Below are 15,874 nucleotides of genomic sequence, written 5' to 3' on the forward strand. Positions count from 1 at the left end.
ATGAGCAAATTCAGGCTGGGTGGAGAATGGGTGGAGAGCAGTGCTGAGGAGAAGGATCCGGGAGTGGAAAACAGATCAGCCAGCACCATGTGCTCCCAGCCCAGCCCTAGCTGGGTCCTGGGCTGATCCCTAGCAGCATGGGCAGCAGGGGGAAGGAGGGGATTCTGCTCCTCTGCTCTGCCGAGCCCCCACCTGCAGTGCTGGGGTCAGCTCTGGAGTCCTCAGCACAGCAGAACAGACATGGACCTGTTGGAGTGGGGCCAAAGGAGGCCACAGCAATGATGGGAGAGCTGGAAAGCCCTCTGCTGTAAAGTCAGGCTGAGAGAGTTGGGGTTGTTCAGCCTGCAGAAGAGAAGGCTCCAGGAGACCTTCTGGTGGCTTTTTAGTGCTTAAAGGGACTGAGCAGAAAGCTGGGGACAGATTTTTGAGCAGGGCCTGTTGTGAGAGGACAAGGGGTGATGGCTTCAAACTAGAAGAGGCTGGATTGAGATTAGATATTAGGAAGAAATTCTTGCCCATGAGGATGGTGAGGCACTGGAACAGGTTTCTCAGAGAAATCCAGCTCTAGATACATTCAAAGCCAGGTTGGATATGTCCTGGAAGAAATCCAGTTTCGGCATCCCTGATGGACACTGCCACTTCCTGACCAGCACTTCCATCCACATGGTTTTCCAAATGCATGTGGTGAGGCCACCACAACCACTGCCTCTGCAGGTTCCTTCCCACCCTGTGTGAGCAGACCTACAAGAAAGGTAGCCCTTTTTTACTGTGAGACAGGAGAACAGGAAGATCCACCTCAACATGAGGAGAAACTTAGATGTGAGGGTGCCAGAGCCCTGGAGCAGGCTGCCCAGAGAGGTTGTGGAGTCTCTTTCGTTGGAGACTTTCAAGACTTACCTGGATGCATTCCTATTTGACCTGCCCTAGGTGACCCTGCTTTGGCAGGGGGATTGGGCTGGATGATCTCTAGAGGCCCCTTCCAACCCCCCACTATTCTATGATTCCTTGCATGTCTCTCTCTGAGAGACCTTCACTGCCACCCCCACAGGTCCTGTGCCGGGAAGCATGGTGCACAGAAGCAGCTTTGAATGGCTCTGCAGGGCTGGTTGCTGTTAGCTCGTATGTGCAAACACTATCAAGCTGTTCAAATTCCCATTATCTGACCTCTTAATCCTTGGATGTTATTCTTGGCTCCATCTGTATCTTAGCACTGTTTCCCTTCTCATCCTGAAAGATTTAATGGCAAGTGTCCTCAGCTGATTTCTGGGTGGGTCTGTTGGAAGCAGCTACTTACTGAGAGTGCTGGCAAGGGAGATAAGATGAGTTTTCTCTGGAACACCTCAGTAAGGCTTCAGCATTCCAGTCTGGAAGGTGTTACTGGTGTCAGCCCCTTTGCCCACACTGCACCAGTGGGTGTCTGTAGGACGTGACCGTCACAGAATCATAGAATGGTTTGGGTTGGAAGGGACCTTAAAGATCTTCTAGTTCCAGGTTAACCTCCCACTGGACCAGGTTGCTCAAAGCCTCATCCAGCCTGATCTTAAAGGGATCACAAAGGGGTGTACAACTTGGAGCCATCACAGAATGCCTGGGTTGGAAGGGACCTCAAAGAACATCTACTCAAACTTTCCTGATGTGGGCAGGGACATTTTCCACTAGACCAGGTTGCTCAAGGCCTCATCCAACCTGGCGCTGAACACCTCCAGGGATGGGGTACCCACAACTCTTTGGGCACCCTATTGCAGCTGATGTCTGCTGGGCTGTTATTCCAGGGACAGTAACTGGAAATCAGGCTGGGTGGGGTGAGACACCTGCTGAGTGTGCAGTGGGACACAAGGCCACACACTGCACCAATGGGTGCCTGTAGGACATGACCATCCCAGGATCATAGAATGCTTTGGCTTGGAGGGGACCTCAGAGATCCTCTATTCCAACCCTTCCATCATGGGCAGGGACACCTCCTATGAGACCATGGTGCTGAAAGCCTCATCCAGCCTGGCCTTGGACACCTGCAGGGATGGGACATCCACAACCTCTCTGGGCAACCTGTTCCAGTGTCTCACCATTTATAGATCCCTCAGGCTCTGCTCTTTTCTCCCTCATGGATGCAGCTGTTTGCTCTATTGGTTTGTTACTGTCATTACTGCTAGTATCACTATTATTGCTACACTTTGATTTCACTCTTCTTACTATATTGTCCTATTACCATGATTGTTTTCTGTTATTTTATGATTCCAGCTGCCCTGACTTTCTGAGCCTCCTTACCTGTGCTCAGACAGGGAAAATAGATCTGCTCCATTGTGATTTGGACCACGAGTGAGGATGAATAAACCAAAGCACTGAAGGTCATCGCCCAGCAAGATTGTTACCCAGCTTCACAAGGTTGGTATTAACAAGGTTGGAAATATTTTCCCAAAGTTGAGCTTTTGGGGAGTATTTTTGTAGTCTGACTTAAATAAATCATAGAATCATTTCAGTTGGACAACACCTCCAAGATCATTGAGTCCAACCATCAACCTAACACCACTGTGGCCACTGAACTCTGTACCAAAGTGCCATGTCCACAGGTTTCTCAAACACCTGCAGGGACTCCACCTCCTCCCTGGACAGCCTTTCTGTTCCCAAGTTCTTTGGAGTGAGTTTGTGTCTTGCTCTTAGGCTCCCTACCCCTGCCAGTCACATGAAGCTGGAATGTGGATTCTGCAGGAGTTTTCAGTAACTGGTGGTGTTTATATTTTTATATATCCAACAACAGTATTCATTGTAAAGAAGCTTTGAGTTTCACTGATAGTGAAACATTCTGGAGAGGAGAAGGCTGAGGGGAGACCTCATTGCTCTCTACAACTACCTGAAAGGATCTTGGAGTGAGGCTGATGTTGGCCTCTTCTCCCAAATAACTGGAGACAGGAGGAGAAGAAATGGGCTTGTGTTGTGTCAGGGGAGGTTTAGGTTGGAGATTAGGAAAAATTTCTTTGCTGCAAGAGTGATCTTGAAGGTCTTTTCCAACCTTCATGATTCTATGATTTTAACCTTGGCACAGTCTCTGCAGACTTTCTTGACCTTCCCCCATCCCAGAACAATGCTGGTTAGTCTTGGGCAAAATGTTGAAGGACTTTGGAGTAGAAATCAACAAATTCTTGTAGCTTTTAGCACCATGCTTGATATTCTAGCATCTGTTCTAGTGACAAATCTGAAGTGATCACCATCAATAGTCTATGTTAAGTAGTTCGTGGATGTGCTGGGATTAATGGGTTGGCATGAAGTCCAAACTTCCTATTAAGACATGAATTCTGTGCAGCTGGGTCTGCTTTTACCTGGTCCTTTCCTATGTAATGGAATGAATGTGCTTGTCTCAGGGTCTTGGGGTTGGTTTGGGGTTTTTTGGTGGGCTGTTTTTTTTTTTTGCTTAGATTTAACTCAAAACCTCTTCTTATGAATAAAACTCCTACGCTGTTTCCACGCTTAGACAAACCTGTACAATTTTAATTGCTGTTTTGATGATGGTTTTGATGACTGCACCCTCCTGCATGGCAAGCTTCTGCTGCCTGTGGGAGATCCCTGCTTGCTTCTGGAGTTTCTTACTGTTTTCATGGTTCACAGAACGGTTTGGGTTGAAATGGACCTTGAAGATCATCTAGTTCCAACCCCCTGCCAATGGGGTGGGTTGGAACTTTGGGAGATCCCTGCTTGCTTCTGGAGTTTCTTACTGTTTTCATGATTCATAGAATAATTTGTGTTGGAACTAGATGATCCTCAAGGTCCTTTCTACCAGACCAGGTTGCTCAAGGCCTCATCCAACCTAGTCTTGAACACTTCCAGGGAGGGGGCACCCACAACCTCCCTGGGCAACCTGTTCCAGCAAAGCATTTGTAGGAAACCAAACTCTGGTTTTGTAAAGACCTTTTTTGTAAAGCACATAAAAGTATCCTGAGCATACAGAAAATAATTTTCCCAGCTGCTGCTGTCTCCAAGCTGTGATGGTACCAGGGGATGACGCTTGGACATCTACATCCCCTGCACCACGTGGGTTTCAGTGGGTGGGAAGTGACACAGAACATTTATAGCTTCTGATTCCAATGTTTTGCTCTCTGCAGATGAAACACAAAATATTATTACACCTGACAATGTCTGGCTCTCCCTTCACCCAGGGAAGAGCCACTTTAAGCGGCTGATGTGTACCTCATGCTGTAGAAGAGTCCTGTGTCCCACCACGTGTTTGGTGGGTCTCCATCACCTGCCCACCTCTGGTGCTCTGACCATGGTTATGTGGTTTCCCTCCTTCCAGGCAAGTAAGAAAATGTAGAGGGAGGGAGGCAAGGACGAGAAGCCCGGAGCGAGCGCTGGGCCAGGGGCCTCCGGGCAGGACCTCCCTCCCTGCGGCGCGGCCTCACCATGTCCAAGAAGGGCTCCAGCAGCCGAGCTCGGGGGGAGAAGCCGGACGCCTTGGCTGCCTTGCAGGCTGCCAATGAAGAGCTCAGGGCCAAGCTCACCGACATCCAGATAGAGCTGCAGCAGGAGAAGAGTAAGGTGTGCGTCTCTGCTTTCCTTCCCTCCTTCATCACAGCAAGGGCACTCTGCTGTTTCTGACTGGCTTTGTGGCAGGACCCCTCATGGAGTCCAGCTGTTAACCCAGCACTGCCAGGTCACTAAGCCACAGAATCACAGAACTGTTTCTCATGGAAAAGAACTCTTATGATTATCAAGTCCAACCATCAACCCAACTCCACCATGGCCTCTAAACTATGTACAAAAGTTCACAGGTTTCTTGAGCACCTGCGGGGATGGTGACTCCACTGTCTCCCTGGGCAGCCTGTTCCAATGCCTGACCACTCTTGCAGTAAAAAATTGTTCATAATCTCCAACCTAAACCTCCCTTGGCACAATTTCAGGCCATTTCCTCTCCTTCTGTCACCTGATTCTAGGGAGAGGACCCTGCCCCGCACCTCACCACAACCTTCATGTCCCTCAGCACCACATCTCCATGGCTCTGAAACTCCTCCAGGGATGGGGACTCCACCAGTGCCCTGGGCAGCCTGGGCCAGCCCTTGACAATCCTTTTAGGGAAGAAATCGTTCTTCATGTCCAACCTTAAACCTTCCCTGGTCATAGGTGCCTGTATGGTATGAATGGTGCTTTGATCTGTGATCTGTACTTGGACGGAGCTGACCAGAACATTTTGTTTTCCCAGTAGCCACCATTTTCCCCACTGTGGATATTCACTTCTTAATGCTGCCTTCAGTAGTTACCAGGCTGCTCTGATAGAACATTGCAGAGCAGAAAAGGCAGAGCAGGCAGAAGTGCACTCCTGACTGCCTTCCTAAACAAATCCATCACTAAAGATCCCCACAAGTACCTGCCAGACCTGGAGTTCAGCAACAGCTGTGACAGTATTTGGAAATATTTGCTGTTAATTGTCCTTTTCCCTGGGAAAATGTTCGGGGTTTTTTTTGAGGATTGTAATTTTTATTTTCTTCACAACAAATGCCTCAAGAGAGGAAATCTTTGCAAGTCTGCAGTGTGGAGGCTGTGGCAGGGCTCAGCCACCCAAATTTCACCCAGGACCTCTTTACACAGTGATGATTCATAGAATCACAGAATGGTTTGGGTTGGAAAGGACCTTAAAGTTCCAACCCCCTTGCCATGGGCAGGGACACCTTTCACTAGCCCAGTTTGCTCAAGGCCTTCTCCAGCCTGGTCTTGATCACCTCCATGTTTAGTATGTATTAATTTTTTCAGTCAAAAATGCCAGAAGAAAATGGCAGAAGAAAATGCCAGATGTATGGTTCCCTGTGAGGCAAGACAAAACTGACTTTCACTCCAAGGCACAGACATATGTTAAGATCTGATCCTGTAAAGTGATCTCCACGATGTTTAGATGAGATCATAGAATCATAGAACTATAGAATGGTTTGGGTTGGAAGAGACCTTAGGCATGATCTGGCTCCAACCCCCTTGCCATGGGCAGGGACACCTTCCGCTAGCCCAGGCTGCTCAAGGCCTCATCCAGCCTGGCCTTGAACACCTCCAGGGAGGGGGCATCCATGACCTCCCTGGGCAACCTGTAGTTTGTGCTAATGATTTTGTTGATTGAAAACATGTTTCTGCTTTTCCTTGTAGGTCAGCAAGTTGGAAAGGGAGAAAAACCAGGAGGTGAAGCAAATCAAAGAGCACGAACAGCATAAAAGTACAGTGGTGGTGACAGAGCTCAAGGTCAAACTTCATGAAGAGAAAATGAAGGAGCTCCAGGCTGTTCGAGAAACACTCCTGAGGCAGCATGAATCTGAGCTGCTTAGAGTAATAAAAATCAAAGACAATGAAATCCAGAGACTGCAAACCCTGCTCAACTCGGTACGCGACGGGGCTCCCGACAAGGTCAAAACCGTCCTGCTGTCGGAGGCCAAGGAGGAGGCCAAGAGGGGCTTTGAGGTGGAGAAAATCAAAATGCAACAAGAGATTTCCGAGCTGAAGGGGGCTAAGAAACAAGTGGAAGAGGCTTTAACCATGGTTATCCAGGCTGACAAAATCAAAGCAGCAGAGATCAGGAGCGTGTACCACCTGCACCAGGAGGAGATCAGCAGGATCAAGAGGGAGTGTGAGAGGGAGATCCGTAGGCTGGTACGTGTTGGTGCCTCCTTCTCTGGTGTTACTGACAGATGTTGATAGTAAGGAAATGAAAGTTCAGGTGAAGAGACAAGGATGGGCATTCAGACCTCTGGAGCTGCCTCAAATTTGGTTCACATTTACTAGCAGAGATGTCACAATGCTCTTTAAAAACTATTGGGATGTTTCATAAGAACTTTTTTTTATCCATGTCATAGCCTCTTATCCTGGTTTGAGCCAGGAGCTGCCCAGGACAAAAGGACAGAAAATATTTTTTGCCCAGGGTGGTGGTTGAGGCCCCTTCCCTGGAGATATTCCAGGTGGGGCTCAACGAGGCTCTGGGCAGCCTGAGCTAGTTGGAGATGTCCCTGCTGTGGCTGTGGGGAGGTCAGACTGGATGACCTTTGGAGGTCCCTTCTGGTGTGGACCATTCTATGATTTTACCCCAAAGGAGTAAATAAAAACACTCACACATAACTGGAGGTTAAATGGAAAATACTATTTACAAAAGTAACCAAAAGTACAAAAGAGATAAAGGCACAAAGGAAATCTATACACAAATCAGAATCAGCCCAGTTCTCCACCTGGATCTATACCAGGCCTCAACCAGGCCAAAACTCCCCTTATATAGGGAGATGCAGGACTATGGGATGGAATAACACAATTACAATTTCCTGTGACCACCATCTAGGAACTGTCTGCCCCTTGGAACTCTCTGGTACTCTGGAGAAATTTATCTCTATGGTAGGGCACTTAGTCCTCAACCTCTAACACCTGTTAGTGTTAATCACATTCCAGATAATCAGGAAGAGGCCTTGGGTTGCTAGTTGGTTAGGGGACACCTACCAAAAAGTTATGTTCCTTGGCCCATGCCTCTACTTCACCACTGTTTATTCCGTGCTGACCCACTTTGGTCCTCCCTCTGCTAGTTCCTTTGCTAGTTCCTCCCACAGTGAGCTTCACACAGACCCCAAATCCTTTCTTCTGCATGCCATACTGAGTCCTGCACCCTGTAGGCAATGATCCCCTCACACTTCAAGGTGCTCAGGAAGAGGTTGTGGCCCACCTTATGTGGCCCACCTTAGTGGCTTTCCCCCAGAGCCAGGCACTGGTGCTCCTCCTTTGGTGATCCCCCATGAGAAGCAACTCATCTCAGAAGGTTACCTGGGCTTCTCTGGGTCTTTCTTTGTGCTGATCAGCCTTCAGTCACCTCATGGAACTGTTGGAGTGTCAGATGCCACACTGAGTCTCCATGCTTGTGGCCTTGGAGTATCCTCCTGTGTGTTTGAAAACTTGTTGGAGAGGTTAAGTGAGACCATGGAGGTTGGAAAAGGGGAGGACTCCCTGCAGGAGGGAGCTGCCTCCAAGGGGCAGCATGAGAGCCTGCAGGATTTAGGATGATTTCTTCTCCACCACTAGTTCAGACACCCACCTTGTCATTCTCAGTCCTGTGAATGCAGGGCTGATGTCCAGGGCTGATCCCTGGGCTCTTGCTGCTGTTCCCAAGGCCATGGGACAAACACAACACCCATGCTCTCATGATGCACCTTCTGGGTCTTGTCTCAGTATTTGTTTGAAGTCCCCATCTGTTTGTGTTTGCCACGCTTTGTTGTAGCCCTCAGTGTCTCAGGATGAAGTCACCCATGTCACTGTGCCATGGCTATTATCCAAACCCTAAACAAAGATCTGAAATGCACAATCACCTCAGAGACTCACCCCAAGACAAAGCATGGCAGCTTGCCCATGCTTCAGAGAACTCCTGGATTCCAGTTTGTGCCTTTGGGCACCACGGTCAAGTCTGGTCCCATCCTCTTGCCCCCCACAGGTCCTTTAGCTCTTGCTGAGCATTGATCAGATCCCCTCACAGGCTGCCCTTCTCCAGGCTCAATAGTCCCAGGTCTCTCAGCCTTTCCTCCTCACATTGATGTTCCAGGCCCCTCAGCATCTTCAGAGCCTCCCCTGGACTCTCTCCAGTAGTTCCCTGTCTCTTCAAACATCCTGCCAGCTCAGTACTTCTTCTCCAAACCTACATTACCAGATGCATTGATTTCATGTCAGAAGGAGAGGATGCTAATGATGACCATCCTAAACAAACCCTGCATCCCATGAAAAGTCCAGGCTGATGGCTTCTAATGTCAGAGCTAAAACATAAATATCGCCTTAGTTAGGAGGAAAGGAGTGGTTTGAGGTTATGTTTTCTAAACTGCCTTTGAAAAGCAAAGGTTTTTTTGTTGTTAATTCCTGCCTTAGAGGCTCAGATTATCTAACTGCACTAATTAAATTACATGATGCCAGCCTTTTACTAAGCCCTGAGTGCTTCCTGAATGGCTTCAAGTGCTCTCAGCTCTGACTCGACCCTAATTGATTTCAGTGGGAGCCCTTGGCTGCTGGCACCTTGCAGAAGAGGGACCTTTAATGTTGGGGGCAAGGCTGGAGCTGGCTGTGTGATAAAAGCTCTGCTTTCTATGAAAATGAGACAAGTCCCCAAACATTTAAAGAGTTACTGAAACCCAGAACTTTCTCACCCTGCTAAGGCAGGGGCCATCGAGGAGTGTGGCCACAGGTCGAAGGAGGTTCTTCTCCCCCTCTATTCTGCTCTGGTGAGACCACATTGGAGTATTGTGTCCAGTTCTGGGCTCCCCAGTTCAAGAGGGACAGAGAACTACTGGAGAGAGTCCAGTGGAGGCAACAAAGATGCTGAGGGGCCTGGAGCATCTCTGTGAGGAGGACAAGCTGAGAGATCTGGGGATGTTTAGCGTGGAAAAGAGCAGCCTGAGAGAGGATCTTACTAATATTTGTAAGTGTGGTAAGGGTGGGTGTCAAGAAGGTGCCAGTCTCTTCCATGGTGTCCTGTAACAGGACAAGGGGTGATGGTCACAAACTGGAACCCAGGGGGATCCACCTGAAGAGGAGGTCAAGGGCTGCCACCCATTCCAGTTTCCCACCTGTAAGAACACGAGGACAAAGTTCTTTGGTGTGAGGGTGCTGGAGCCCTGGAGCAGGCTGCCCAGAGAGTTGTGGAGCCTTTGGAGAGGTTCCAGACCCACCTGGCCGTTGTGATCCTGGGCCAGCTGCTGTGGGATGACCCTGCTTTATCGGGGGGTTGGACTGGATGATCTCCAGAGGTCTCTTCCAACCCCTACCATGCTGGAATTCTGAGATCCCACACAGCAGAGCAGAGCATGTGTTGTCCTAAAGCACATCTTCAAATCATTCCAGACTCGTGGTTTCTGATGGCACAAGTGGCTTGTGCTGTTTGTGTCCCCAAAGTGGGGGTGACCCTCTCCAGAGAGGTACAACTCCCCCAGTTAAGCTCTCCCTGGCTCAGGAGCTTAAGAAATGTTCATGGGAAAGGTGAAAGTCCCTTTCAGATGGCAGAGTGGTAATGGCAATGACCTCCTTCCTAAACAAGTTCTAACTGAGTACATTTTGTTTCATTTTAATCTGTTTCATTTTAACCCTACACCCGGGTGTTGAATGGGATCTGTATGGTCCCCGCTGAGGAGAGCAGGCCCTGTGTTAGGGTGGACACAGCCCATGGTCAGGAGATGACCTGGACTCAGATAGTAGAAAGAAATTCTTCACAGTGAGGGTGGTGAGACACTGGAGCAGGTTGCCCAGGGAGGTTGTGGATGACCTCTCCCTGGAGGTGTTTGAGCCAGGTTGGATGAGGCCTGGAGCAACCTGCTCCAGTGGAAGGTGTCTCTACCCATGGCAGGGGGTTTGGAATTAGATGATCTTAGAGGTCACTTCCAACCCAACCCATTCTATGAATCTATGACAGGGACTAAAATTCCATGTAAATATTACTGGGCAGCCATGGCCACCCCAGCCTCCCTCCCTCCTGTCTCCTTTGTAAGGGGCTGAGGCAGAAATCGGAAAAACCAAAGAAATGAGATTTGTTAGAGACTAGAAAGGGTTTGTTTGCAGTTTAAGGTGATGACTGCCAGGAGGTTTAACAACCTGCTCTAATAGCTCATGTGAGCCCATTGTACACTGGTGTGGGGCTGCCACCCCACAGAGATCAATCTTCTCAGCTTCACTCTGAACCTGATTGCAGACACTTCCCTCTTAGGCAGTGGTAAATTAGTGGAGCTGTCAGATTTGAAAGGAGGGCATCAGAGGAAGAGTGGAGGCAGCTGACTTTTTAAATATTCATTTTCTTGCTGATTGATTTACTCTTTTTATTCTTCTCTTTATTGCCTTCTACAGTGAAAAATTCCCATATTTGGTATGATAAAGGACTCTCAGCAGCCACCCTGCCCTGCAAGGCAGACAAATTATTCAAGGTGAATAATTCCTTCTTGCAAGGGTGGATTTGTTTTCCTCATTGGTAGTTTGCACTTCAGTTACAACAGTATTTATTCCAGCTAAACCTGGACTGCTGTAGGATTTGGTTGTGTTTTAAAAGCTACACAAGACCACTCCTGCACTTCAGAGGGTTAATAAACCTCCTGGCTCTGAGTTGTCCCTTTTGTATCTTAGTCCAGCTCTTCAAAATGTTGGTTTTGTTTTTTTTTTTTTTCTCTGTGGTGCTAAACAAGAACTCTGCTCCTTTATGTGCTCTAACCATGGTGGTGGTGTGCTACCACACACCTGACTCCCAGGGCTTGGGACTCCTGGCCATCTGGAAGCCCTTAGAAACGGTTGGTGCTGGCTGTGAGGTTTATGCTGTCAGCAGGGCAGGGCTGGGAGGTGTTTTCTGGCATTTCATGGCATTTACCAGTGGCACTGGAGAGCGACACTGACCTGAGCATGTCCTGGTTGTGAGGGAAATGTGATATGGATCTGAAGGTAGAGCAAAAGAGGGGAATGCAGAATAGAACAAAAGGGTGGGAAGGTGCTTGAGGGGCCTGGAGCATCTCTGTGAGGAGGAAAGGCTGAGGGCCCTGGGGCTGTTGAGCCTGGAGAAGAGCAGCCTGGGAGAAGATCTGATCAGTGCCCACAGGATCATTAAGGTTGGAAAGGACCTCTTAAGATCATCAAGTCCTACTGTGAATCCAATATCACCATGCCCACTAAACCACATCCTAAACTGCCATGTCTACACACTTTTGGAACAGTTCTAGGGGTAGTGACTCCGTCACTTCCCTGAACAGCCTGTTCCAAAGCCAGGGTCACCAGGATAAAGGGGCAATTGAATTTTATTTAAGAGCCTTGAGGAAAGTGATAGGAGAGAGGAGGTGAAGTGAGCACCACCACACATGGGACAGACACCCCCCCGGCCAGCCCAGGCATATGAACCCTAACTCTCAAGGGGTGATCTCATCTCTTTTCAACTGGTTCTCATGGTGTCAGCCTGGGTGACAAGGGCCTGACAGTCCCTTCCACCCCTGAAGGTCCAGGCACAGGGCAGGGCTCTTCATGTCTCCTAATTGCCAGGTCTGACACAGGGCCCATGGGGAGATTTCCTTGTCATGCCACAGCTCCAACTGGACAGGGGCTCCTCAGGTGACTGCCTTTTATCCACCACACTCTGGCAGCTTCAAAGGAGGCTCTCAGGGGCACGTGGCTGCAAATCAAGGCTGTGGGAGCAACACGAGAAGAAGTCTGCCAACCAGGGAACCTTTGTGTTGGACATCATGATGGAAATAATACATGGCAAAAGAATCAGAGGGCTCAAACCCAGCTGCATTTCAGACTGTGCTTGGTGGCAGAAGGAGGGCACAGCAAATCTAACTCAGCATGGGATTATGTTTGCATAATTGGCACCAGCTCTGCTCAGGGGCTGGATATTAATTAGTGCTCCCACATAAATATTCATCCCAAGCCGCGGCCGCCTGCTCGAGCTGGGGTGGGAATGTCCCCAGCGCAGCACGGGGCGTCCTCTCAGGTGGTTGGATGCTGGGTTCCTACCTGCTGACAGCCTTTCCTGAGCACTGCTGGTGTCTGAAGCCATCAGAGAGGGGTGGGGAGGAGGAGTCGGGCCAGGAGTCCCAGCGGTCCCGCACCCGCCGCAGAATGAGGCTGGCACACGCTGCAGCCTGGGGTGCACCACGGGGGACCAGCACCTCTGCCAGTGAGTTGCAACTTATTTCTTCTCTTTCCCTCTGCTTACTGTCTCTAATCTAGGAAGAAATGTGCTAAACAATGATATTTTTTTCAGTGAAGTGCTTCCTTCGATTTGTACTGGTTCTGCCATGCTGCTCCTTAATAACAGGCTGCAAGCATCAAACTGTTGTGCACGTTCCATGAACCTGAATTTAATGATGTGAGAGGGGAGATGTGAATGCTGATGCTTCCTTTGCTCCTTATGAAGATTGTGTTTAGGGGTTTTGGTGACACTCTGTGAAATGTTTTGTCTTTTCCTCCCGTTTCTTTGTTCTTCCCACTTTAAAGTGTTGTCTGTGCAGTGCCGTGTCTTTGTTTCCATACAAAAAGGGATTCAGCTACCTAATATTCTGCTTATTTCAAACAACCATTTGCTGATGTGCTGCCTTCTCATTTATACAGCCTTTTAGATTCCTACCTGGTGAGGTTTTTAGCAGGAGGACCTCAGTGGGAATCTCTTTGTTTCATTCGAAGTTAGTAGACCGTTGCCTTCATGGAAATTGTGGAAAGCTCCTTTAGTGAAACAGCACCCAAAGCACCTTGCTTTGCTCCATTTTACCAAAAGAATCTAAATTTTGCATGACTTTAAAACACAAATTCCACACAGGTTGTCCTGCGCTGTCTTTTGGCTGGCTTTTCCCCCAGGGATGATGTGGGATCTCCCTGGCTTTCTGGCTCAATTCTTCCAACCTTGGGCTAGCCAAGGGCAGGACTACTCCAGGCAGCCCTTCAGGGAGCACCTTGGCTGGAGCTGTGGAATTGTGAGGGTGATGGGGTGAGTGGTGAAGTGCAGCAGAGGGATATCATGCCCTGTGTCCTTTCCAATTTAATCTCTTTCACAGCTGTAACCCCCCCACACACCCAAACACACCCAGGGAAGCCACTTCCCAGTGCCATCACTGGGTCTGTAAACTGCCAGTCCTTGGATGGGCCATTTAGACTGGACATTAGGAAACATGTCTTCACTGAAAGGGTTCTCAAACATTGGAATGGTCTGCCCAGGGCAGTGGTGGAGTCACCATCCCTGGAGGTGTTTAAACAGTGTGTGGACCTGGTGCTTAGGGACATGGTCTGGTGGTGACCTTGCAGTGCTGGGTTGAAGGTTGGACTGGATGATCTTTGAGGTCTCTTCCAACCAAAGATATTCTGTGATTTCTGCAGTTGCTGGAAGCAAAGCACCATGGGTGACCTCTCACTTCCCAAGGGCACTTTTCTACCAGGTTTACAGACAAAGCCAGCAAAGGTAAAAACATCAAACAAGGTTCTTGTGAGGCAAAATGCTCTTGTTTCAAGCAGGCTGCATTGTAATATCTGATCATTTAAATTAAACATGTCAAGGCTCTAAAACTCATGCCCAAAATCTTAGGTGTCCAAACCCAAAAGTTGTGGGGGTATATGATTTCTTTCTTCCCAGACAATCTCCTTCTGTAAGCACATTTGGCAGCCTTCTGAGGGCAATTAAGGCTTTGTCTTCATGTATAATTGATGTGCATGAGATCCAGCTGGGAAGAGCCTCAGATCCTCCAGCAGGGCCCTGCATCAACACAGCCCCTGGAGGACATTTCTGGGCTGTGCTCAGTAATTTTTGGTCGCTAGGTAGAGCACAGACCATCCTGGTCTGGTTGCTGAGTGCAGGAGAGTTGGACAAGATGACCCTTGAGGGTTCATTCCAACCCAAACCATTCTATGAATCTGTGAAACTATCCAGTGACTCTGAGGGTCTCACCCTGGTGTAAACCATGATGTGCACCCAGCCCATGGTGTGTGAGGTGTCCCCTGTGACCCCAGCACCCCTCCAAGGGAAGCGCCCACGTGGGTGAACCTGCTCACCTCTGTAGACAGGAGGCTTTAATTCCACACTAGCACTGGGGAAAACCACACAGAAGATATTCCTGGAGCACCTGCAAGTGCAGCATGCCTGATGCAGGGGTGATGAGCACAGCTCTGAGCCCAGCAGGAGCAGGCAGGCAATTAACAGGAGAGACCAAGAGAGAACTGACATTTGTCATTTAAGCACTTAATGATTTTTGCATCGTGTTTATTATGCATAAGCAAAACCTTTTGTGGCAAGGGGGTAATTAAACAAATTGCTCTCTTGGGAGACTCCTGGATAAAGAACTGAAAGGATTCACATTCCTTCTGCATTTGGAAATTTAAAAGGAAATGCAGCTTTTAATGGTTTTCTTTTACAGCTACGAATCCAAATTTGCAAGTTTCCCAAGCCAAAATGCTGCAAAGAGATCAAAATGTTTGAGTGAACTTCTCCAAACTGTGCTGGGAATGTTAGGATTTAATGGGTTTTACTCTGTCCTGAAGTGGTGCTGAGAACGTGGGTTATTTCCCATGACAATTTTATATATTTATATTTGTATTTATTTGTATTCCCAGGTTATTTCCCTGGAACAGGGCTCCCAGGGGGGCTCCATCCCTGCAAGTGTTCAAGGCACAGGGTCTTGAGCAACCTGGTCTAGGGGAAGGTTTCCCTGCCCGTGCCAGGGGGTTGGAAGTAGATTTGTAGAATGGTTTGGGTTGCAAGGGACCTTGAAGATCATCTAGTCCCAACCCCACTTGATGATCTTAAAGGTCCCTTCCAACCCAAACCATTCTATGATTCTGTTATGATTCCCAACCATCTCAAGGGCAAAACCTCTGCTTGAAGAGGGAGATTTTGCTCTGGGTGGTCCCCAGAAGAAGGGACAATGCTCCCAGGAGGGTGGAGTGACTCAGTTCACATTCTCACTATCAACCTCTTGCTGCTGTGCTGTTTCCAGGAGGATGATGTTGTATTTTCCATGTGGAGGGGTGTTGGCTCCATGTGGCTGTTCTCTGGCCACCCTGGGGGTTGTCGAGATGCTCTGTGTGATTCTGTTCTCTTCTCCTTGTAGATGGAGGAGATTAAGTTTAAAGACAGAGCAGTCTACGTGCTGGAGAGAGAGTTAGGGGTTCAAGCCGGGCATGCTCAGAGACTGCAGCTCCAAAAGGAGGCTTTAGATGAACAACTTTCCCAGATCAAAGAGTCTGATCGGCATCTGAGCAGCCCCAAGCGGGAACTTCCTTATCCAAGTGGTGCAGGAGACGCTTCAGATCATTCGGGAAGCCCCGTAAGCACTTTCACATGGTTTCACCTCAACGAGCGAGCAGACAGAGGGACAAGGCGGCACAAGAGTGACAGAAGCCTGATGAGTGCACCCTCGAGCAACAGCTTTCCCATAGCCATGCAGGG

General features: G+C 48.9%; 1 protein-coding gene across 18 annotated transcripts in view; it reads left to right on the plus strand.

The window, feature by feature from the left end:
• Positions 1-4,392: 4,392 nt before the first annotated feature.
• Positions 4,393-15,874, plus strand: part of JAKMIP3 (Janus kinase and microtubule interacting protein 3) — a 41,654-nt gene continuing 30,172 nt past the window's right edge. For 10 of the 18 annotated variants that reach the window (XM_054382616.1, XM_054382617.1, XM_054382620.1 and 7 more), the window contains exons 1-3: positions 4,393-4,527; positions 6,118-6,615; positions 15,537-15,752. In XM_054382616.1, the coding sequence (XP_054238591.1) occupies positions 4,393-4,527; positions 6,118-6,615; positions 15,537-15,752 (849 nt within the window). The remainder of the gene's footprint in view (positions 4,528-6,117; positions 6,616-15,536; positions 15,753-15,874) is intronic. The other 8 variants (XM_054382634.1, XM_054382627.1, XM_054382628.1 and 5 more) reach the window with 1 other exon arrangement.

Source organism: Indicator indicator, chromosome 7 (genome assembly GCF_027791375.1).
Source record: "Indicator indicator isolate 239-I01 chromosome 7, UM_Iind_1.1, whole genome shotgun sequence".
NCBI classification, from domain to species: domain Eukaryota; kingdom Metazoa; phylum Chordata; class Aves; order Piciformes; family Indicatoridae; genus Indicator; species Indicator indicator.